Source organism: Megascapheus bottae, chromosome 2 (genome assembly GCF_031878675.1).
Source record: "Megascapheus bottae isolate mThoBot1 chromosome 2, mThoBot2.hap1, whole genome shotgun sequence".
Lineage (NCBI taxonomy): Eukaryota > Metazoa > Chordata > Mammalia > Rodentia > Geomyidae > Megascapheus > Megascapheus bottae.
In genome coordinates, this window is record NC_143510.1 from 78546606 (window position 1) to 78570824 (window position 24219).

The 24219-nt window shown below is 35.4% G+C and overlaps 1 protein-coding gene across 3 annotated transcripts in view; it reads right to left on the reverse strand.

Annotated features, from left to right (window-relative positions):
- The window catches only part of Cdk17 (cyclin dependent kinase 17), a 74955-nt gene that overhangs the window by 6990 nt on the left and 43746 nt on the right, over positions 1-24219 (reverse strand). For 2 of the 3 annotated variants that reach the window (XM_090328443.1, XM_090328441.1), the window contains exons 3-13: positions 19674-19838; positions 18231-18364; positions 16833-16958; positions 12892-12948; positions 11714-11828; positions 10613-10707; positions 9857-9919; positions 6885-7008; positions 4299-4419; positions 2982-3079; positions 1018-1123 (exon numbers count right to left, since the gene is read on the reverse strand). In XM_090328443.1, coding sequence (XP_090184569.1) covers positions 1018-1123; positions 2982-3079; positions 4299-4419; positions 6885-7008; positions 9857-9919; positions 10613-10707; positions 11714-11828; positions 12892-12948; positions 16833-16958; positions 18231-18364; positions 19674-19838 — 1204 coding nt within the window. The remainder of the gene's footprint in view (positions 1-1017; positions 1124-2981; positions 3080-4298; positions 4420-6884; positions 7009-9856; positions 9920-10612; positions 10708-11713; positions 11829-12891; positions 12949-16832; positions 16959-18230; positions 18365-19673; positions 19839-24219) is intronic. The other variant, XM_090328442.1, reaches the window with a different exon arrangement.

Consider the following 24219-nt stretch of genomic DNA (forward strand, 5'->3'; position numbering starts at 1 on the left):
CCCCAAGCTCTTCACATTTATGTGCATCTTATAACTCATGATGAAACTCCTTTGTACAATTTTATGCTAATAAAAAATTATGTCAGGCGCTGGTGGTGCGTGCTTGTAATTCTAGCTACTGAGGAGGTTGAGATCTGAGGCTCACGGTTCAAAGCCTGCTGGGGCATGGAAAATCCATGAGACTCTCAGCTTCAATTAACCACCAGAAAACTGGATGTGGCACTGTGGCTCAAGTGGCAGAGCACTACTCTTGAAGGGAAGAGTTAACAAACAGTGCCCAGGCTCAGAGTTCATGTCCCAAGACTGACCAAAAAAAAAAAAGTTTCTGCAAACATTCAAAAATATCTGACAAAATTTTGATGGGTCATCATGCTCCAGGGTCAAGATTTCACTTTTTAAAAAATCAGCCAAATTCTATTTTATAAGTCAGTGACAACTATTGGAAGTTGCTCTAGAAAATCTTATTAGCTAAGTAGTCACATGAACACTTTCTGTAAGTAAAGACTGAGCAGTTGTGCAGAAAGAAAAACAAAACATATCACAATTTTATGGTGCTGAATACATCATTTATCAATTGCTTCTTTCTGGTTCAAAGTCAGCCTGGGCACTAAAGCACATGAGACTCTTATCTCCAATTCATCACTAGAAAATGGGAAGTAGGGCCATGGCTCAAGAGGTAGGTGGTAGCCTTGAGATGAAGAGTTCAGGGACAGTGCCCAGGCCCAGAGTTCAAGCCCCATGACCCAGAAAAACAAAACAAAACAAAAAAACAACTAAAAAAAACCCTCAAGAATTATAATACATATAATCTATACTAATTTTGTTTATAGCTCAATTCTATTTATATATTTTAATTTTAAGTCACTGAATATGAGAAAAGAAGGAAAAATCTGAATTATATCTCAAAATACTTAACAATTGTATTTAGTAGTTCTAAATTTTTACTGTGGCAAATACTTTGAAAGATGGAAAAGAATCACAGGAGTTATCTTCTCTTCATTTAAGGAAAAAAAATACCTTGGGGCATGATTAATTAGAGGCTGTGGTTTGTATTTTGGAAAGTTGTAGTTCTTGAATTCATCATTTGATGAAACACCTGGCCAAGTTTCCTGAGATGGAGTTCCTAAATTAAAAAAAAAAGTATATGTTTTTAAATGTATAGAAAAGTTTGATATACATTAATTATATATGTACACATATATATGTGTTAAACAAACATCAGAAATGTCTTAGAGAATTATTTTGATAGTAACTTCTTTTTCCACAGTGCTGGGCAGGGACGGAAATCAGGGCCTCATACATGCTAGACAAGTACTCTACCAACTAGACCACATTCCCAGACCTACCCATTTAACTACTCAATAAAACATAAAATTCAATGCTATTTGCCAGTGGTTCATGCCTATAATTTATTTAGTATTTAGTTGGGAGACTGAGATGTAAAGGTCACAGTTGGAAACTATCCTATGCAAGCCAATCCAAGAAGACTTTTGTCTCTAATTAACCAACAAAAAAACAGGAAGTGAAGGTGTGACTCAAGTGTTGGAGAGCCAGCTTTGAGCAACAAATGGGGAGCACAAGGCTCTGAATTCAAGCCCCAGTACTGGCAAACATACAAGCAAACACACACACACACACACACACACACACACACACACACACACACGCAAATTTAAATGTAGAAATAGTGGAGATGAATACATTTTTATATTATTCAATACTATCATAAATATAATGTCTAGTCCTTTTTCTAGCCAACTGAAACCATCTACAATAGAACATTCCTTAATAATATTCTGAAAATCAATTTTCAATAACATGTCTCTTTTTTTATAAACTCTTCATTGCAAAAATGAAACTATAAATGAAGTTATTTAGGTCCAGGCACAATGGCAAACAAGTCTGTAATCCTAGAAACCCAAAAGGAACAGACAAAAAATTACAGTTTGAGGGGGGCCAGGAGTTTGGCCTATTGGTAGAGTGTTTGCCTAGCATACATGAAGACCCAAGGTTCCTATTCCTTGATATCACATACACAGAAAAAGCTGAAAGTAGTGCTGTGGCTCAAGTGGTAGAGCTTTAGCCTTGAGAAAGCCCAAGGATAGTGCTCAAGCCCTGAGTTCAAGACCCAGGACTAGGGGGAGGGGGAATATATATATATATATATACACATATATGTATATATATATATATATGTATACACACACACACATATACATACACAGTTTGAGGCCAGCTCAGACCCCAAAAAGAAGTCACCCAAACCTTGTCATAAAAACAAGCCAGTTATGGAAGTTCATACCCCCAAATCCCAGGTTCTTGGCAGGTAGAGAAAGGATTGTGGTTCAAGGCAAACAAAAAGTCAGCAAGACTCTTTTCTCAAAAACAACCTGGCAAGGTGGCACATACAAGTACTCTCAGCTACTCTGGAAGCAATGGTGGGAGGACTGTGACCCAAAAGTCAGTCTAAGCAAAAATAAACTATATTCAAAGTAAAACAACAGTAAAAACAAAACTGGGGATGTAGCTCATGTAGTAGAGCTCCTGCATAGTAAGCATTATGCAATGAGTTCAATCCCAAATACTACCAAAGAAAACAAAAAGGGCCATCTTTACAATAATCATTATAATTTATATTATATCATATGTTATATAGATTATACAAATTATTTTTATAATTTATCTTTATAATAATTAATTGTAATATTTATCCACAATAGCTGTATTTTCAAAGGTATAAGTCCCACTGCTACTGAGGATTGAATCCAGAGCCTCTAGAATGCAGTCAACTACTCTATCACTTAGCCACATCAACAGCCCTTTGGTTTGTAATGTGCTTGTGAGACAGGGTCTTGATAACTTTTCTGGGCCTAGCCAATATATTCAGATCTTTCCGCCTCAGCCTCTAGAAGGCAGATACAATTTTAATGTAAAGAGTAAATTGCAGATAAAAATCACTGGAAAAATATTTCTTTTGTTACCTAGTAGTCGGAAAATTAAGTGCAGTTCATCTTCTACTGTTGATCCTGGAAACAGAGGTCTTCCAGAAGCCATTTCAAAGAAAATGCAACCAACGCCCCTTTAAAATACATCATGGAAAAAAAAAATGAGCAACCATTTACACATTATGAAGCATAAGAATTTTTTTTTTCCTTAAGACAGATACTTTGAAGAATTTTGCAGCTAGAAGATATCCTGTGGAGGTATTTTTAGATTAATATTACCCCATTTATCTAAACTTCTATAATGCCAACACATTTTTTCCCATTTAAAATGTCCATGTGATCAAATGCATACTATGTGCATATCAAATTCTATATATCGGCTACTTTGTGGTCATAGATTGAAATGGACAAGACAGGAAAGAGGAAACCCAACTCAAAGAGACTTTTACAGTAACATGCAAGATGACAGTGGCCTGAGCTAATGCAATACATAGCACACAGAGAGGAGGAAGCGAAAATGATTCAAGACCTTAAGTGTAGAAGTAGAGATAGAATCTGTTAATGCATGTGTAAGAAGAGAAGGACAAAGAGAAAAAGAAATAATCAAAGTATCATGTGAGAAAAGAGGACTATGATATTTTGTTTATTTTTAGAGAAACTTAAAATAGGTATTTTGATATATTAATGATAAAAATAATGTATCTTTTACATTACTATGTCTCCTGACTGTTTTTAAAATACTGTTATTGGAAGTGGTGCTGTGGCTCAAGAGATAGGGTGGTAGCCTTGAGCTGAAGAGCTCAAGGACAACATGTAGGCCCAGAGTTCAGGTACCACAACCAACAACAACAAAAATACTATTATGCAAAGGAGTTGCCATTCAACAAAGCAGTTTATGAATACAATGCGTCTTAATCAATGTCTCCCCTTATTGCATTAACTCATTTATTCTTAATATTATCTACCCGATTTGAGAGCAGTTACTATTGCTATTCCCATCTCCTTAGTTAAGGAAACTAAGGCATAAGCCAGTAATTTGAATCAAGTTATTACATGGTTGAAGGGACAGAATTAATATTTATATCTAGATAATCTTACTCCCATGCTTGAACTCTTTATCACCACTTATTTTGAGGCTCTTTAGAGTAGTAAAATCAATACAACTAGTTTGCATTATGTTAGGGGAAGGGAAGCTGCCAAGGACCATTTGGACATATATCACATCATTTGTATTCCACACAAAATTATCAATACAGTCAGACAGCCCATGGGCCAGACATTCCCCACCCCTTCCTGAATTAACAGCTTCATTCTTCTAAAATTATCATTGTAACAAAATCTGTATATACTTACCACATGTCAATCTGGGTTGAGTACTCTGAAGAACCAAGAAGTACATCAGGTGGCCGATACCACAATGTGACAACTTCATTTGAGTAGGTCTTTGTAGGAACTGATTTGGCTCTGGCTAGTCCTTCAAAGGGAAAGGGGGGAAAATGAATTAAGAAAATTGAGTTCAATACTTAAGCCAGACTGCAAAAAAACAGGTGAGACCCCATCTCAGTCCCTACCCTGGCTCCATTCAAAGAGATGACTGAGATGATTATTCTGTAGCTTCTTGAAGTTTCAATAAAATTAGTTTTATGATTTTTGTTGCACCTTTGTCTACTTAATCTTTATATAGTTTAATGAAATAATTCTGAATGTACCTAGTACCGTATCTGACTTAATTTAAACTTACTATGCTTTGCTTTTGTTCATAAGTCTTGGTGCCAAAATTATTTTCTTGTTATAATTAATCCAAACTAGGCAAAATAGATTAAGGACACACATAATTTTGTTTGGGACAGTTATAAATAAGCCTTGCTGGTTTGACTTCTTGGTAAAAAGTAGAGGTCACTGGTTTATTTCAGTTAAATTTCACTGACAGTTTTCTGGTAGAAATCTGTTTATGGTGAAGATTTTCCTAGAATAAGTCATACTGCTCTTGGTGCTCTTTTATGTTTAGCATACATAGATCACTTTAGAAAAAAAGAGAGCTCACTGCTTCTAGATATTACTAACTGTGCAAATGATGCAAACGTTTGCCATTCCTCTGACATTTAACATGGACTCCTCTACTAATTACTAGTATGAGTTATTACTTCCACACCTCTAGTTTCTAATCACCCGAGGAAGCAACTCTAAAAGGTAACTGAAGAAATACAAATTCATTTCTACCCTATATTTTATTTCACGTAACAAGGATGTTTGAGACTACATTACATATGTAACTTTTGATGTGTAATATCAAGAAAAATGTCTTGAGTAAATTTAAAACTGGATAAATTACATACCAGCTAGTTAAAGATTATACGTGTGAGCCACCAGCATCCAGCTTATTTACTTAACTTATTTTTACTTTTATTTTTTTCTGGTCGTGGGGCTTGAACTTTAGGCCTGGGTGCTGTCACTCAGTCTGTTGCTCTAAGCTAGCACTCTACCACTTGAGCCACAGCACCCTCTCTGGCTTTGTCTATGATAATTGGAGATAAGTCTTGTCTCATAGACTTTCCTCCCTGGGCTGGCTTCGAACCTCAATCCTTAAATTTCAGCCTCCTGAGTAGCTGGGATTATAGGTGTGAGGCACCAATGCCCAGCTCTGCTTATTTTATACTTTTTTTTTTTTGCCAGTCCTGGGCTTGAGCTCAGGGCCTGAGCACTGTCCTTGGACTTTCTCAAGGCTAGAGCTCTACCACTTGAGCCTCAGCACCACTTCCGGCTTTTTTCTTATATGGTACAGAGGAATCGAACCTGGGTCTTCATGCATGCTAGGCAAGCACTTTAACCACTAGGCCAAACTCCCAGCCCCTTATTTTATACTTTTAAGTTATTATGATCTGGTTGGGGGTCAGAGACTCACATCACAACATATGTATCACAACATGTCAAATATATGTCATTACATATAAAGAGAATCAGTCTCACATAAATATGAAGCTGGAAAAGAACATTTCAATAGCCTTTTCTGGTAAATGTAGACAGTATCTTTTGATACATATAACTAGAAAGGATTTTTTTTTTAAATTACGCACCAACTGCAATTATATCAATGAATGTGTTTTGTGTATGATTCTGCAACATCATGCACTGATAGGTAATCTGAACATTTTTGCTTCCTTCAGTTACATATTACAAATATATTTTATACATTTCTACAGCAAAAACCAACAAAAATCCACTGTATTTGTATCATCCTAACTCAGAAAGGTCTCTAAAGTATTTTAAAACAATTAAGTTCAAAGTAGCAGATCCAAATTTTCTAAATCTAACTTGTTTTAAAACTTCAGTTAAACTACTAGTAAGAAATTGCTCAGCTGTTTTCATGGCAATAGCCTGCTTATTTCAGTCATTTCCAAAAAAAAAAAAAAGTCCACAAACGTGTTTTATATATAATTCCCATCTTATTACACAAAAAACAAATACTGAAAAGACTTGTACTTAGGGATGAAGGTTTAATATGATTAATCACCACAAAGAGCTTACATATAGAAAAAAAATTTCCTTAAAAACATGTAGCTGTGAAAAACAGAAAAAAATGCTTCAGTGGTACTGTCATGGCAAATGCTAAGGAATCTCTCCCTGCTTTTGAATGATTAGTACACATATTAACTCAATGAAAAAGGCAAATAATGCTTAGTGTAATTTTGATAATACATTTTTAGCTTGAAAGAGTCAGAAGTGCCCTAGGGGTCTAGGGTATATTCCTGACAACCCATGACTTTTGTTATTTGTTGCTGATAAACAACATAAACCACCCACCAAATGCTATCAAATAGTTTATTTTGTGGGCTGCAAAGAAAATTTCAAAATCCACATAAAAGTGATGACACATCATAACAATGGTTCTTTTAAACTAAGCTACCTGGAAATATTTATAAACATCTTATCGATCCATACCAAAATCTGCTAGCTTTAATTCTCCTTTTTCGTTAATGAGGAGGTTCTGTGGTTTCAAGTCTCGATGCAACACCTTTCTTCTATGGCAATATGCCAAACCACGTAGAATCTGGTATAAAAAGAGCTACAGGAACAAATAGAATAAAAATAAGTCCTACAGACAATGAGACACATTTTGCTAGAAGCATAAATTATGGTAAGCAGAAAAGCCATTCGCCACTCTATCATATGACGAGAAAAACAAGATTAATACCTTATCAGGACAATGCATTTTTAGTTTTCTAAATATTATAGCTTGTTATTTAGTATGAAGAATCTTCCTATTATTTATTCTAATGATATCTATGAAAATAGCTATCATAAAGAATACACTGCCTTTGAAGCAACAATTCACTTATTAATGAACGTAACTTAGTTATATCCTTAATAAACTTACAGACTTACTAAAGCTCAATGGTTTAAAACTCAAGCAAAACAACTCACTCCTGCAACTTATTTCCCTCCTAAAAAACACACACACAAATTTATTTTTGCCAGTCCTGGGCTTGAGGTCAGGGCCTGAGCACTGTCCTTTGGCTTTCTCAAGGCTAGAGCTAGAGCCTTAGTGCCACTTCCGGCTTTTTCTATATATGTAGTACTGAGGAATCAAACCCAGGTCTTCGTGCATGCTAGGCAAGCACGCTACCACTAGGCCAAACTCCTGGCCACAAATAATTTTTAAAATCTGATTTGGAGCAGCATCTGTAACATAAGACATCAGAATTGATTTTATGGGAAATCTAAGGTATCAACAAGAATGGCAATGTTCTTGCTACAAAAATAACCTGAGAGCTTTTTTCCGCCTCCTAGGTTCTCTAGTTTCAGTACCTCCTACTTGCTCTTCAAGCTATGTTATGATTCAAAAGGAATACAAGAACTATGGCGCTTGCTTGGAGCAGATAGCTCTTGAAAAGAAGCAATTATTGTAAGGCCAATGGTAGAGGATTTTGTGGATTTTTGGTAGCAGTAAGTATCACCTCTTGATTCTTTGTGGTTACAAAAAAAAAGGATCCTCAAGTATTGAAAATTTAGAGGCATCTTCAGTCCACTTTTAGATGAAAAAATAGGGAATAAGAATATAAGAAAAATCCAAGGGCAGCAGGCAACTGAATAGGGCAGCAGCACATTTTATGTGTTTTGAAAAGGTCTAAAATTACTATTTCAATTCTCTCATACTTTTTTTTTGGAAAATACATACACAAGACGGGGCTGGTGGCTCACGACTGTAATCCTAACTACTCAGGAGGCTAAGATCTGTGGATCAAGGTTCAAAGCAAGCTGGGGCACAAAAGGACAGCAGACTCTTAACTCCAATTAACCTCTAGAAAAACCTAGAAAAATGGAAAGTGGAGTTTGGCTCAAGGGTAGGGCGGTAGCTTTGAGCTGAAGAGCTCAGGGATAACGCCCAGGCCCAGTGGTAGCCGAGAGCTGAAAGTACAAGGACAGTGCCCAGGCCTAATTCAAGTCCCATGACCCATAAAAAAATAAAGTAAAATAAAGTACAAGCACAGTTTCCTACCTTATTTAACTTAATTTTTTTTCATTTTTATTTTAAGCAGTTGTACAAAGTGGTTTCAATACCACATAAGTCAGATGATGAGTGTAATACATCTTGAACAGAATCATTTTGGTGAATAAATTATAAATCACTTTCCAACTTTAGCTAGGCATGTAGACCTGAAAAGGTCTACAAACTTTTCAAACCTGGTAATAATTAATGACTATTTTCTTTCAAAACTGTCATTATCATCCAAAATTACTTCTTTCAAAACCAGGAAAAACAAAAATTACAAAGATACATAAATGATACAACATTTGACCAAAATTTAAATATGACTAAAAAAAATCCTCACAGGATGGACACACACACACACACATACACATATACACACATACACACACACACCCCTACACATTCAAAGCGCTGTTCTAAAATTCTTAACAATGCATTTTCCATATGTGTTTTAGTAAAAGAAACTGGCTCTCCTTTATTGAAACTTGCAATTTAAAAGAAAAAAAGTTTACTTATTACTTACAGAATTATAAATGTCTCAAACATACATATGGGACAGCCTATTTCCAAAATAGCTTCTCAAATTATCCATTAAGTTTGGGTAAATTTTTGCTAAATTTGGAGGATTTCTCTTAGGAATACTGCTTGCAGTCAGCGTGGGGTTTCATCAGATACTGATTATCATAATAAATTTCCCTTATCATTACTTGAGTTCTTTGATATACTAAAAAAACACACCAAATTACCTTAATTTCCCATCAGACAATACAAGCAGGGGTTTTTAGCACAACATTTATGATAGGTCAGAGTTCCCTAACCTTATTTAGAGATTAGACTTTTGGTAAGCTGTTATTTTACAATTAAATGTCATTTCAAATACATCAGAGTCTCACTATTTAAAGGAGGGATGTTTTCACAGAATGCATCCATCACTTGTACGTATTTTTGAAGTTTGGTGGGTTTTTTTTTTTAAAAGCAGAATATACTTTATATAATTCTTTACATAGGACAATAAACTATGTGAACAAAAATATCAAAAGTAATTTTTAAACAGGATACAGTGCCTCCCTCCTGTAATTCTAACAACTTCAGAAGCGGAAACTGGCCCAGGCAAAAATTGAAGGTCCTATGCAAAAAATAACCTGAAAAAGCAAGAAAGGATCGAAGGTATAGCTCAAGTCTCAGGTTCAAACACTACTATTGTCAAAAAAGAAAAAGAAAAAAAATTAAGGCTTGAAATAATTCTACAAAAAGTCTAATTCTAAGAAAGTTGAAGTACAGTAGATAGAAATTGAGTAAATATGCTCAGGAGACAGTTATCTATTTAAAGATTAGAAAATTCTAATAGAAAACTGGTGAATTTCACTATGCAAAACAGTTCATCTTTAGACAAAATCTGAAATGATACACTGAAACATACCTTTACATTGTGCATGCTCATGATGTTGCCACAGTCATCCATGTACTGTTTCAGGTCTTTATCCTGGAAAAATGAAACAAAATACAACACAGCACTTTACTACAGGATGCAGAATTTTCACTGTGCACAATGGACTCATTTAGGATCATTTGATTTTTATTTATTTACTTATTTTGGCCAGTCCTGAGGCTTGAACTCAGGACCAGATGCTGTCTCTGAACTTCCTTTGCAAAGGCTAATACTCTACTGCTTGAGCCACAGCTCCAATTCTGGCTTCTTGGTAGTTTAATAAACTACCAAATAAGAGTCTCAGACTTTTCTTCAGATCTCAGCCTCCTGAGTAACTAGCATTATAGGCATGAGTTGCAGGTGCATGGTCAGCATTTGATTTCTAAAAACAAGTTGCTTTTATAAGGAAAAAAAAATGCAGGATGTACCACACACATAATTTAATTCACTATAATTACCTTCAATCAACCTGTTAAAAATATCTACTCTGGGGCCGGGAGTTTGGCCTAGTGGTTAAAGTGCTTGCCTAGCATGCATGAAGACCCGGGTTCGATTCTTCAGCACCACATACATAGAAAAAAGCCAGAAGTGGTGCTGAGGCTCAAGTGGTAGAGCTCTAGCCTTGAGAAAGTCCAAGGACAGTGCTCAGGACATGAGCTCAAGCCCAGGACTGGTTAAAAAAAAAAAAATCTACTCTGCTACTTTATAAAAGCAAAATTAAATAGTAAGTATTTATTAAATGCTTACCAAATACTCAAAGACCAGAGTCAAAGATTTATCTGTGTGGACAATGTCATGTAGGGTTACTATATTTGCATGTTTTAAATCCTTTAGTAGTGAAACTGAAACACAGAAAAGAAAGTCAGTTATTTATAGTTTATGGTAATCATACTCCATAAAACCTTAAATTTAGTATCTGAATTCAATATTCTGATTATATTTAAGACTCAATGATTACAATGTAATTTACCAAGGGGGTCTGGGTCTGGTAGTAGATTTTGATTTCTTTTATGCTTTTTTTTATTTAGTATTATAATATCCAAAATTGTCTACAATATTATAACTCTCAATCTTCTGGGCTTTTTTTGCTCTAACATTAACTCTCTGAGACTCTAGATTTTAGATATAAAGTATAAGCTTCATTACCCACCAAGTGCCTCAAACCATTTTTTTAATATTAAAGCTTTTTAAGTAAAATGATATTGTGACATAAATGTTCATTTCTCATACTTGATTAATTTATAAGGCTAATTTATAATTACCATGTCCCTTTTGTATCAATATATAATATTTTCCTAATATATAACTTTCTTAGGACTTTTTTGGGGAGGTTGGGATGGGAGTGCTGGTCCTGGGGCTTGAGTTCAGAGCCTGGATGCTATCCCTGGATTTTTTAAAATTTATTTGCACAAGGCTAGTAGCTCTACTACTGAGCAACAGTTCCACTTTTGGCTTTTTTTTTTTTTCCTGGGGAGCCAGGCAGGGATTAACTGGGGAAGAGAATCTCTATGCCCTTTTGTGCCTAGGCTGGCTTCAAATCTCCATCCTCACACCTCACCTTCCAGAACAGCTAGGATTACAGGTCTGAGTCACTGGTGCCTGGCTATCCTAGGTCAAATTTTTATGTGTTACTGATCTTTAAAAACATCATAGGATTTTACTAGAAACTATACAATAACATAATCAACTAATTCCTTTCTACTGCATATTTTGGTTTTAGAAATTAACCTCCTAAGGTGTAATCGTATCTTCTAATCAACTGTTATTTTTACATGAATATGAGCTATTTTTATTTGCAAAAAACATAATCTGGGTTTGATTTTCAAACCTTCAGTGTAAAGGGTATACCTTCTCTTATGGCTGTACATGGTGCACCTTCTTCATGTTCCAATCGAATCTCTTTTAATGCCACCAAATTCTCTGTTAACTTACTTCTTCCCTTGTATACTGTTGCATATGTACCCTATAAAACATATTTTTGAAAGATAACAGAGGGTTCTCAGTTGATAGAGCACCAACCAATGAGTGAAAGCATCAGGTACTGAGTTTGAGTCCCAGTTTTAAACAACAACAACAAAAAGATACATCAGAAACATCAAGACTCTCTACACTAACACTACCTGCATAATGAAGATCCTAACAATTTCCAACTTGTACTGCTTAATTCTCTTACAAAGAAAAATCCACAATGGGATTAGCATTATTTTTTCTTACAGCAGACGTTGAGCTCCATATTCAACTTCCATATTCTTCTGTTCATGTTTATTTGAATTAGGGAAGGGAAGGGAATAATAAAATAGTGAAACAAAGGACAAAGGGTGAACTGATATAACAGCGAAAGCATGGGAAGAGTAATAATGGCCAACAAGAAATACACTCACTACCTTACATATGGAACTACAGTACAACCCCTCTGTACACCACCTTGACAATAACATTTGTTTTTAAGTTGTAAAAACAGTCTTTTATACACTCATTCAGATAAACAATCTGGTCAATAATTTTAAAATTAAAAGATGCTTTGCCTGCAGTAGTGTGTGAAGATAGGACACTAATTGAGTATATTTAATAAAAACATAATTATACTGTTGAATTATGGAAATGTTACCTACTTCCAGGCTTTCCAGAATCTCTGTACATTAATTTTTCTTTTGATAAATTCCATAAAAGTTTCTCTACTAACTGTTTATTGTGGAAGGCAGTTTATTTTAAATTAGTAATTCTACAAAAAGTTCAAGTTCAAGACAAAGTCTTAAGTTGCCTCATGATAGATGTGTTTTTCTCTAAAGACAATGTTTTTACATTCACAAGTTTGAGCTCATTCAATGTTCTGTGTGACAGCAGATTGCCAGGAAGATAACAAGCAAATGCCTATTTTGTTACCAAGAAAGCACAATATCTGTGCTTCAGTAACAATTTTCAGAAACACTTTTTTTCTCTAACTGGTAGGATAATTTCAAGGACTGAATGATCTAATCCTTTCTAATGTTCTGTTGCTTTTCAGAGTAAGATAAACAAGTACTCACCTCACCAAGCTTTTCCAATTTGATGTAGGTTTCCATTTTCCCAAATCCAATTTCTGACTGAAAGTAAACCATTATAAATTTAGCAATTATTCTGAAATTTTCAATTCACTTCTCCCATCTTTTAAAGCTTTCCTAAAGAATCCAATACTAGGAAGAAAAAAAAATCTGTACTTTGATTGTTGAATATCTGTTCAAAATTTGCTTGATTCTAGAACAAAAGAGGTTCAAGACCACACAAATTCATAATGAAAACTACCCATCTAAATTACAGACTTGGAGTGGTTACTTTTATACTATTTAGGTTTTTCTTTTTATGACTGGGCTAGGGTTTGAACTTGGGTCATCTCACTTGCTATGCAGGTGTTTTATGGTTGAGTCATGCCTCCAGCCCTAGTTTTTTTTTGGGGGGGGAGTATTTGAGTCATGGGAGAAAACCTTTTTTTTTTTTTTAAATCTCTAATTCATCAGGAAAAAGCTGGAAGTAGAACTATGGCTCAAGTAGTAGAGCTGCAGCCTTGAGTGAAAAATGCAAAGCGAGAACAAGAGACAATACTGACACAAAAACCAAAAGAAAGGAGAAAGGGAGAAAGGGAGAGAGAAAGGGTGAAAGAGAGGGAGGAAGGAAGGGAGGGAGAGAGGAAGGAAGGGAAAGAAGGAAGGTGTTTGGCAGCAATTAATTATATATTTTGAAATAACTAGTACAGAGGATTTTGAATGACCTGCTCATAGAGAAATACACTGATTACTCAGTTCATTACATACTGTATACACAGATTAAAATGCCACCGTACTAAATAAACATGTAGGACTGTGTCAATTAAAATACATATATAAAAAGAGAAAGTGAACAATGTACTTTAATTATGACGTTAAACTTAATTTGAAACCCAATTTATAAAAATAAAAACCATTACCGAATCCATGCAGGTTGATAGAATTCAGACAAAAGGTGGATTTAACTAGTAAATTGTTAGTAAGATGATAATTCATACAATAAAAAAGCATACCACACCCTTCTTCTATTTTAATAATTTTAATCTTAAGAATTTAATGATTATATCCAAAGAGCAATTATTGAATCTTTAAATGGGAATATTAGAAAACTTAGCTTGCATTTTCTATCTGCTGAATTTGACAGGATTAACAATAGATGTAAATTGTTTGCGTGCTCTCTTACAGAAATTATTCAGAGGATAGAGGACAAAGCTCATTTTTAGCAAGCACAATGCTTGCTGCTACAGTGTGGTGAGAATGACAGATGAGATTACTACTTCTATGAGCTCACAAAATAGACTGAGCATTACCTCATATTACATAAGTGTTATAAAACAAGTTAGAAATGGCATAATATGCTTTAATATAAAAATTAAAGGTGTTTTTTTTTCCTGATGCTCCATTGTTATAAGGAAGGAATTTGACAGTGCACATTATGAAAAATTTCTGGCGTTCTCTTGGATCTCACAACATATTTTAGGACAATTATAAAACTGAAAACATGCCAAAGATGTAGTTCTAATTTAGTGTCACAGCAAGTGAAGGTCATACAGAGGTTCTATACACAGGTCTTTGTTACTGTAACTGACAGAAATGAGTTTTAGCCCTTGAACATGTGAGGACACATGAAGAGATTTTTGAGTGCTTCAGTTCTACTTGCCATTTCGTCTTACAAAATTTGCTGTTACCCACATAATACTTTCTACCCTTGTACTTCATAAGTGGAACTTTACTTATATATCCCATTGTATCTTTTAAACTTTTGATTATCTTGAGGGACATCGAACTTAGAATGCTTATTTTCTCATCTGTTTTTACATACATCATTGTATGTACAATGAGGCTCTGATGAATTCCATTTGCATATAGCCTTTCCCATTTTGGTTTATTAAGGGCTGAAACAGTTCATTTCTTTTGAATCACAAATGAGTATTAACATTTTACCAATCAAATAACCACTATCCTTAATATGAGTTATGGTAACTAAATGTAATGTGTCTTGAGTGAGGTTCTGGGATAGATGAAGGACATCAGTGAAAAACTATTAAAATTTAAATAAAGTATAATGTATTTAAAAAAAACTATCATGCAAGGTGAAAAACAAACTTTAACCACATGTAACATAGATAAAACACAAAATATTAACACAGAGCAAAATAAGCCAATGACAAAAGTACATATATTTCTGTATATATTGGGATATATACCGCATAATGTATGAACTATATATATACATATGTATACACATTCATACATTTGTAAAAGGTGTATAATTTTTAATAGGACTAGAATTTGAACTCAGGGCACTGCATTTGCTAGGTAGGTATTTCACTGTTTGACTCTTACCTCCAACTCTTTCTGCTTTAGTTATTTTTTAAATAGGGAATTGAATTTATACCCAGGCTAGCCAGGACCACAATCCACTTATTTATGTTTCTCATGTTCCTGGAATGATGGGCACAAATCATCATTCCCAGCCTTTTGTGGTTGAGAAGAGGTCTATAAACTTAATTTTTGCTCAGGTTGGCTTCAAAGTATCATCTTCCTGATCTCTGCTTCCCAAGTAGCTGAGATTATAGGCATGAGTCACTGAGACTAGCTTTAGGATACATTTTGATACTTTAAAATTTATAACTGCAAAAGTTTAAAAGACTAAGAAAAATTAGAAAAGAAAGGTAAGTGTAGTGGTATATACTTTTATTTCAGCAGGCTGAGGCAATAGCCTCAAGGCCAGCTCAGCTACAAAGCAAACTCCAGGAAAGTCTGTGCTACATGACATCATCTCAAAAAAATAAAACAGAAAACAAACAAAAAACTGGAAATGTTAAGCATTGTGTATGTAAATCAATGTGAGTTAAGCACGGTTGGATCACTTCTGTTGTAATTCTAGCTACTCAGGAGGCCAAGATTCAAAAAATAAGGTCCTAAGCCAGCCTGAGGATTAAAATCCCTGAGGCTCTTACTGCCATAAAAACACCAAAAAGCTAAAAGTGGAGCAGTGGTTCAAGTGGTAAGAGTATTACCCTTGGGCACAAAAGCTCAGAGACAGTGCCCAGATCCTGAATTTAAGCCCTAGGACTAGCACAAAAATAAAACAAAACAACAACAACAAAAACCAGAGTGTGCTCATAAATGAGAACAAAAAAAGATTCAGGTACTAATGTTTACTATCAATAATAATAACAACAACAATCTGACACATGAAAATAAAAATAAATCTTTGGTATTAGATAGCAAGAAGGATATAAACATTTTCATTTACTTACCTGGCACTAGTTACACAATTGTATTAATGCTACAAATTTTTATTGTGTATGACCACAGTTTGTATATTACACTGTATAATCTATATATTAATAGATATTTGTGTTTGCCTAGTATAAATGGTTTGTCTATCTAGCAGCTGTAGCTAGTAGATATTCTACATATAGCACATACCAATAAACCTTACCCCAAAATAAAATTTTGTTCTAATATGCATGTATCTTAAGGGTTCCAATAAATCCTTAAGAACCAAGAAAATCAATATATAGAAAGTAATGTCATAAAATTTAGGTATTCAATAGATGTAAATTAAAAACTGAATCCAAAGGCTTGGAATATAACTTAATGGTGAATCATTTGTCCAGCATATGTAAATCCCTGGGATTGCACAGAGTGCAAAACGAGGGGGAATGTTCGTTTTGTTTTGTTTTGATGTCAGTCCTGGGGATTTAACTAAGGGCAAGGTACTGCCCTTGAGTTTTCTCAAGACTAGCACTCTACCAGTTGAGCCACAGCACCACTACTGGCCTTTTCTATGCATATGGTATCAAACCCAGGGCTTTGTGCATGTTAGGCAAGCACTCTACCACTAGACCGCACTCCTGGGCCCAGATGGTATGTTTTCATCCAGAAAACCAAGAAGGCAGATCAGAAGGTATAGGTCTAAGAGACCAGACACTTACTAGGGAAGCTCTCCGCGACCTTCGGCTCATGGGTTGGTCAAATGGTGGGCTATTGATCTGTAACTTTTCAAGATATCCATCAGGTATTCTGATATCTGCAGGTAGGGATAACCGCTTATTTAAATCCTACAACAACAAAAAAAGAGGAGTTAATAAAAAAAAATCTAGATAAGGCAAGGGCATTAATCTTTTGAATTTATGATCTTTATCACACATTATTTTTTTTGTGAGATGAAAGTCTTAGTACATTTACCTAAAAGTTACCTACATTGATTATATACAATGATCTACAATGAATTTTTCTGCCTAGGCTGCCTGGTGCTGTGACTCGAAGTGGTACAGCACTAGCCTTGGTCTGAAGAATTTAGGGACAGTGGCCAGGCTTTGAGTTCAAGCCCCAAAAGTGACCAAAAAAAAAGAATGCTCAACCAGGCATGAGAGATCACACATGTAAACCTAGCATTCAGTGAGTGAGACAGGAAGATCTCAAGTTCAAAGCCAGCCTAGGCTACAATAGTGACACCAAATACCCAAAAGAAAGTAAGAAAAAAAAAAGTACAACAAAACAAATAACCAATGTTCAGTATTTTTGAACATGTGTGCGTGGGGGGGGGTTGTATGTATGTATGTATACTAGTTCTGGGGCTTATATAATAGTTCTGGGGCTTAAACTCAATACCTGGGCACTTTTATGCTCAGACTAATGCTCTACCACTTGAGCCTGAGCACCACTTCCAGCTTTTTTCTCTATATGTGGTACCAAGGAATCGACCCAGGCCTTCATGCATGCTAGGCAAGCACTCTACCACTAGGCTAAACTCCTGGCTATAATCAACTTCTGTCCTTAAGGTTAGAGTACCAGTCAACCAAGCACAAAGCCCTGAGTTTAGACCTCAGTACTGCAAAAAAGAAAGAAAAAAGAATTCTTCTTTTACACAGAAAAGCAATTTATATGAGCTACAGAAATGTGTAGATATAATATTAATAAAAGAAATGGCACTCATAAAGAAAATAAAAGCTGGTGTCTGTTATATTTATACCTCTTAAACTTGGAAAACATATTAAACATGATGCACTCAGATCAATCTCAAAAAGAATTTGTAATTAATATCACATTTTCTGCAAAAAAGGACTTTGCTAATGTATTATACTTAAAAATCCTAAAAGAGTATTTTGCAGAATACAAACAGCTACAATTAATTTATACTTGCCCTGGGATAGTAATTAGAAAAAAAGAACATATTCAGATTACAGTGATTAACATTAAGAAACAGCTATCTTAAAGTGTCATTTGCCTTCATAAAAAGTTTCATAAGGGCCATTTATTTACTTGATAGGTGTGCATGCCTGTAATAAATACACAAATTCACAAACAAAGCACATTTTTAAAGAGTTTACCTCCATTGAGATCCGTCTATGAATACGATTTCTGAGACAAACACCTGTAGGTGACTGCACTTCATCAGATGATGTCCCAGAAGCTTGGTCACTTTCACCATCTGATCCCATTTTTAGATTTTCATGTACAATATCTATATGAGAAAAATGAGACAATGCTTATCTGTAAAAAGATCTATTACCGGACTAGGGGTATGGCTGAAGTTGTAATTTCTTTAGTACACATGAGGCTCTCAATTCAGACCCAGTGCTGAGAATCATATAAACAAAAATACTGAGAGAGAAATAGTGAAATACTAAGAGAAAAATATTCCAAGTAAAATATATTGAGAGATATACTGATTTTTCATACAATTTCTTATGACTCCAGGTCAAATGCAGAGTCAACATGCAAAAATCATAGCATTCAAGGTCTCTGACATCTTGAATGTATAGCTATGCCATTACTAGATCAAAACATAACTCAAACTTGGGTGGTGGTAGCTTATACCTATAATCTTAGCTACTTAGGAGACTGAGATGTGAAGACTGCAATTTGAAGCCAGCCCTGGCAGGAAATTTTATGAGATTCTTATCTCCAATTAATCACCCAAAAGCTGGAAGTGGAAGTGTGACTCAAGTGGTAGGAGTGCCAGCCTTGAGTGGAAAAAGCCTAGACCTTGACTTCAAGTCCTAGTACCAGCACACGCACATGCATGTGCGCCCTCTCTCACGCTTGCGCGCGCACTCTTTCCCCCTCCCCAAATACCACAACAGACATCACCAAAAAAGACAAGAGAAATAAACATTATAAGCATAAACTGTAAAAACCTGTGTTTCTTCCCTGGATATTATAAAGAACATAGCAATAACATGGTAACAACTCAGGTGATAAGCTATTTTTTTCTTGGTACCGTGTTTGAATTCAAGTCCTTGAGTTCTTGCTCAGCTTGCTTGTTCATGGCTGGTGTTCTATAATTCGAGCATTACATCAAGTTCAGCTATTTATTAGTACGTTAGGAAATGGCATGTCATGGAGTTCTTTTTTGCCTAAACTGGCTTCAATATGAGATCCTAAAGAGCTCAGCCTCCTAAATAGCAAGGATTATGGGTATGAGCTGTCATAACCATATGGTGATAAATGGAAGAGTTACTAAGGTATGATACCACATTAACTACCAACCAAGGTTCATCATTCATGTTGAAATCTTTTTACAGGTTTGTTTCATAATGGACAAGTTTCAAGTATTATTTCTCCACAGTTATCAGTACTACTAGAGGAGCCTTTTGTGTTTCTGCATCCTTTCCTATTTGTAACTTTGTTTTTTCTTCACAAAGAAAAATTAGTTAATAAGGGCTGGCTGATTTTTTTCATACAACCAGAATCTAACTACATACATGTCCTATTATTAGAAAGAAATCAACTAAAATTAGAAAGTGTCAATCAAAAAGTAATCAGATTACCTAATCTGCTTCCATTTCGGGGCATAGCCATAAAGGAACCAAGGCTTCCACCAATAACACTGTGAGGTCTCCGCAAGGGGGGCTTCTTGAAAGACCCTGTGTACTGGTGGAGGAAGGAATGCATACTGTGAGACGTTGGAGGTCTGCCATTCTTCACAATAGGCTCTGTGGTTCATGGAATCCAAAAAATCATTCCATAGTCAGTCCAAGATTCAGGATCACATGAGAAAGATTGAGAAAGCAAAACAGAAAACAAAACAAAAATTGTAAAAGAGACCATGACATTTAGCTTCACTTTTTTTTGGCTATTTAAAGTAGCAGAATTAACATAGTTTCTATAAAATATCTAGAAAATACTTAATATTTAAAGTTAGTCAAATTACTTATCTATATATTTCTTCCTTTTGTCATGGTATACAAGACTGAACTTAGGGACTCACCTTCTAGGCAAGGATTTTACCATGTGATTCATGCTCCTTTTTGCTTTACCGATCTTGAGGAATAATGTCTTACATTTTGCCTTGGGCAACCTGAACATTTAAAACTTCTCACATAGCTAGGATGACACACCTATAGCACCAGATCCAGCTACTGGTGAGATGAAGTTCTCATGAACTTTTATCTTGGGCAAGTCTTCAATTCCAATCCTACTAATTTCTGTCTCTTGTGTAGTAGGGATCGCAATCATAATGAATCACTGTGTAAACCCTATTCCTTTCTTAATAATCAAAAAATCACAAAAGTACAGGTAAAATTTATAAGCATACCCAATTTCAAGGTTTTTTTTTTTTTTCCCCCTGCCAGTCCTGGGCTTGGGCTCAGGGCCTGAGCACTGTCCTTGGACTTTCTCAAGGCTAGAGCTCTACCACTTGAGCCTCAGCACCACTTCCAGCTTTTTTCTATGTATGTGGTATCAAGGAATCGAACCTGGGTCTTCATGCATGCTAGGCAAGCACTTTAACTACTAGGCCAAACTCTCGGCCCCTCAAGGTTGTTTTTATACTCCTCCACGTACTGATTTTCTAGTATTTATAATTAAACATGCTACAAAATATTAAAGACCTACAGGAATTTACATTCCTATTGCTAGACACTCAAAAATATAGGTCACCTGGTGAATAGAACAGAGGCAATTAGTTGGTATAGAGATTCTAAAATTATTATGATTATTATTGTTTGCTTTTTTTGCCAGTCCTGGGGCTAGAACTCAGGACCTAGGCACTGCTCTTAGGCATTCTCAAGGGTAGCACTCTACTAGTTGAGCCAAAGCACCACTTCTGGCTTTTTCTGTGTATGTGGTACTAAGGAAGCAAACCCAGGCCTTCATGCATGTTAGGCAAGCATTCTATCACTAGACCATGCTCCCATCCCCAAGGCTCTGAAATTACTGGCCCAATTTTGAGATTCTAATATATTATCACAAAACACTCACAGACTCACTATTATGTAGAATTTTTAAGATCTAATACTTTAAAGATATTATAAGTGGGGAAAATCTGAACAAGATTTCGTATAAGTATATTTCAGTTCTTTGGGTACATCTTGAGAAATGGAATTGCTGGGTAGTGTAGATATTTTATGCTTAACTTTTTGAGAAAATGAGATAGCATAACTTTTGACAACTTTAAAAAATTAAACATTTAATATTTTCTCAGTAAAAAGAAATCTAATATGCTGAAAAGTCCTAATATGCTGTGCTAAGTGTAAGCAATTGTGTTTAAATCAACGGATTCATCTTTCCTTAAATCAATTCTCCTGTCAATAAGCAAACATCCTAAGTAGATAAACATACAATGTCATGTGAATTACAGTTATATTGATATATTCATAACTGAGTTTAAACATTCGTCTGATATGACTGAATGGTAAAAATGATAGAAATAATAGCTCAGATTCTATCTTGGTGTTATATAACTGACAAAGGTACTACATGCACTGCCATTTTTTTTGGATGTTTATAGTTCTCAGCCCTATAAATGTGTTACTTTTCCATTTGATTGGTTCTAAAGTGTGCACAAGAGCATGTGCCTATAGAAAAGCAAAAGTAATAGGATTCTGATCATGTATGTGACTGACAAAGCTGGCCCAAGGGTAATGTACTCAGAGAAATTATAAACTACATTCTCTTTATTCCTTAAATTTATAATTGTTATTATTATTTGGTATCAGATAAGAATCATTTCTGGGGCTGGGAGTTTGGGCCAGTGGTAGAGTGCTTGCCTAATATGCATGAAGACCAAAGTTCGATTCCATACACATAGAAAAAGCCAGAAATGGTGCTGTGGCTCAAGTGGTAGGGTTCTAGCCTTGAGAAAGCTCAAGACAGTGCTCAGGCCCTGAGTTCAAGCCCCAGGACTGGCAAAAAAAAAAAAAAGAATCACTTCTATTTCATGTGAGAATATCAATTAAAAAGTATAGTTTACAGGCCGGGAGTTTGGCCTAGTGGTAAAGTGCTTGCCTAGCATACGAAGACCCAGGTTCGATTCCTTGGCACCACATACATAGAAAAAAGCCAGAAGTGGTACTGAGGCTCAAGTGGTAGAGTTCTAGCCTTGAGCTTAAGCCCAGTTTTTATGTGAAGCAAAAATAACAAGTAATAATACATTAACATCCTTTAGTCTCCAAGGAGAAACGTATTAGAAATAGTTATTAGGCAATGATAGGTGACCAAAAGACAGAACCTCTGACAAAGCTATTGGTGAAATTTACACTATAATCTTAAAGGAACAAGCAACATCAGATGATGGCAGTCTATACTACCACTAATCTCTTAACCCAAGAAGAACTGGTATCTAATTATGATGTCTTCGAATAACTCAGGCCAAGAAGAAACCTAGGAGACCTCCTATGTTCATTGTACTACCTGTTAGTTCATACTGTACCGAAGGGAAGTTTTAGAAATACATGTAGTTTTTAACATTTCACCATATGTTACAAACTAAGGATGCTTTAAGACAATTAACATTAATTTGAGAAAGATACAAATTATCCTAAAATATTAACTTACTGTCCAACAAGCATATTTATTTTGATTCATAGCCTTAAAAAGTCGTATAGACACTTCTCTCTTCTCCAAGGGAATAGCCACCAAGAAGCCACAGAGGACTCCAGGAAAAAGGTAACAACAATCTCTACCACTACCACAATTAAGCTCTCACATACCACTCCCCATCAGTACTGTACTCTCTATCTACACTGAATGGCTTTCACAAATCCTGAACCCAGATAGGCTGTGGCTCAAAGTGGTAGAGCACTAACCTTCAGCTGTAGAGCTCAAGGACAGCACCCAAGCCAAGTTCAAGTCCATTAACGCCCCCCACAAAAAAAACTAAAACAATCATTAATCATTAAAGCAATGGTAAGAGAAAAGGCAGATGCTATGAAAGAGAAGACCCTTGAAAAACTAGGTAACTAACAAATTATAAAACAGACAAAATAAAGAAAATGTTATAAAACAGACAAAATAAGAAAATGCGACACATGAAACAAGATGTCAATAAAGACAGAGAAAGCATGAAGAGCTCTGTGTTACAAAACAGTTGAAAGCATAGGCAATAGGACAAAGAAGATGACAGGGTATTGGAGTTGATAAAGCAGAGTAATTAGAACAGTCAAAGACATAAAAAAAAAAAACCACACATTTCAAAAGGACATGCAAGAACTAGTGGACTCTGAAATAGAAAAGGGAGAAGAATTAAAAGTTAAAGGCATTGCAACTCTACTCAACAAAATAGTAACAGAAATCTTCCCAAACTTCAAGAAAGAGAAAAAGGTCTAATGATCAAATACTCTTTAAGAATGTAACTGAGAGGGGGCCAGGAGTTTGGCCTAGTGGTAGAGTGCCTGCCTAGCGTGCATGAAGACCCAGGTTCAATTCCTCGGTACCACATACATAGAAAAAGACTGGAAGTGGTGCTGTGGCTCAAGTGGCAGAGTGCTAGCCTTGAGAAAAGCCCAAGAACAGTCAGTACTCAGGCGCTGCTCAAGCCCAGGACTGGCAATAAAAAAAAAAAAAAAAAAAAAGAATGTAACTGAGAAAACAGATGCTAATGTCTTGTGCCTATAATGGTAGCTACTTAGGAGACTGAGATCCACAGATAGTAATTCAAAGCCAGCCCACACAGAAAAGTATGGTAGCCTCTTATTTCCATTCAAATACCAAAAAATCTCAAAGTAGAGCTGTGGCACAAATGGAAAAGTGCTAGCATTTAACAAAAGAAACTCAGGGTCAGCACCTAGGCCCTGTACTCAAGCCCCAGGACCAAAAATAAATAAATAAATACCTGAATACAACAATTTATACCCAAACGTCTTCAGCAAACATACTAGTAAAACATTTCTACCATAAAAATGAGTAATGAATATCAATAAAGCAGATACTCTTATAGGAGGAATGAAAGATTACAAAATCATCTTTGGGATTTGAGCTTAAAAGTAAAATTTCACTAGGGAAGGGGGGGAAAACAAGATGAGGGATGGGGGTGGGGGGAAGGGAAATGGGGACCAAAACATGAGAAAGGGTATCAATGTATGTGAATTAATGCAC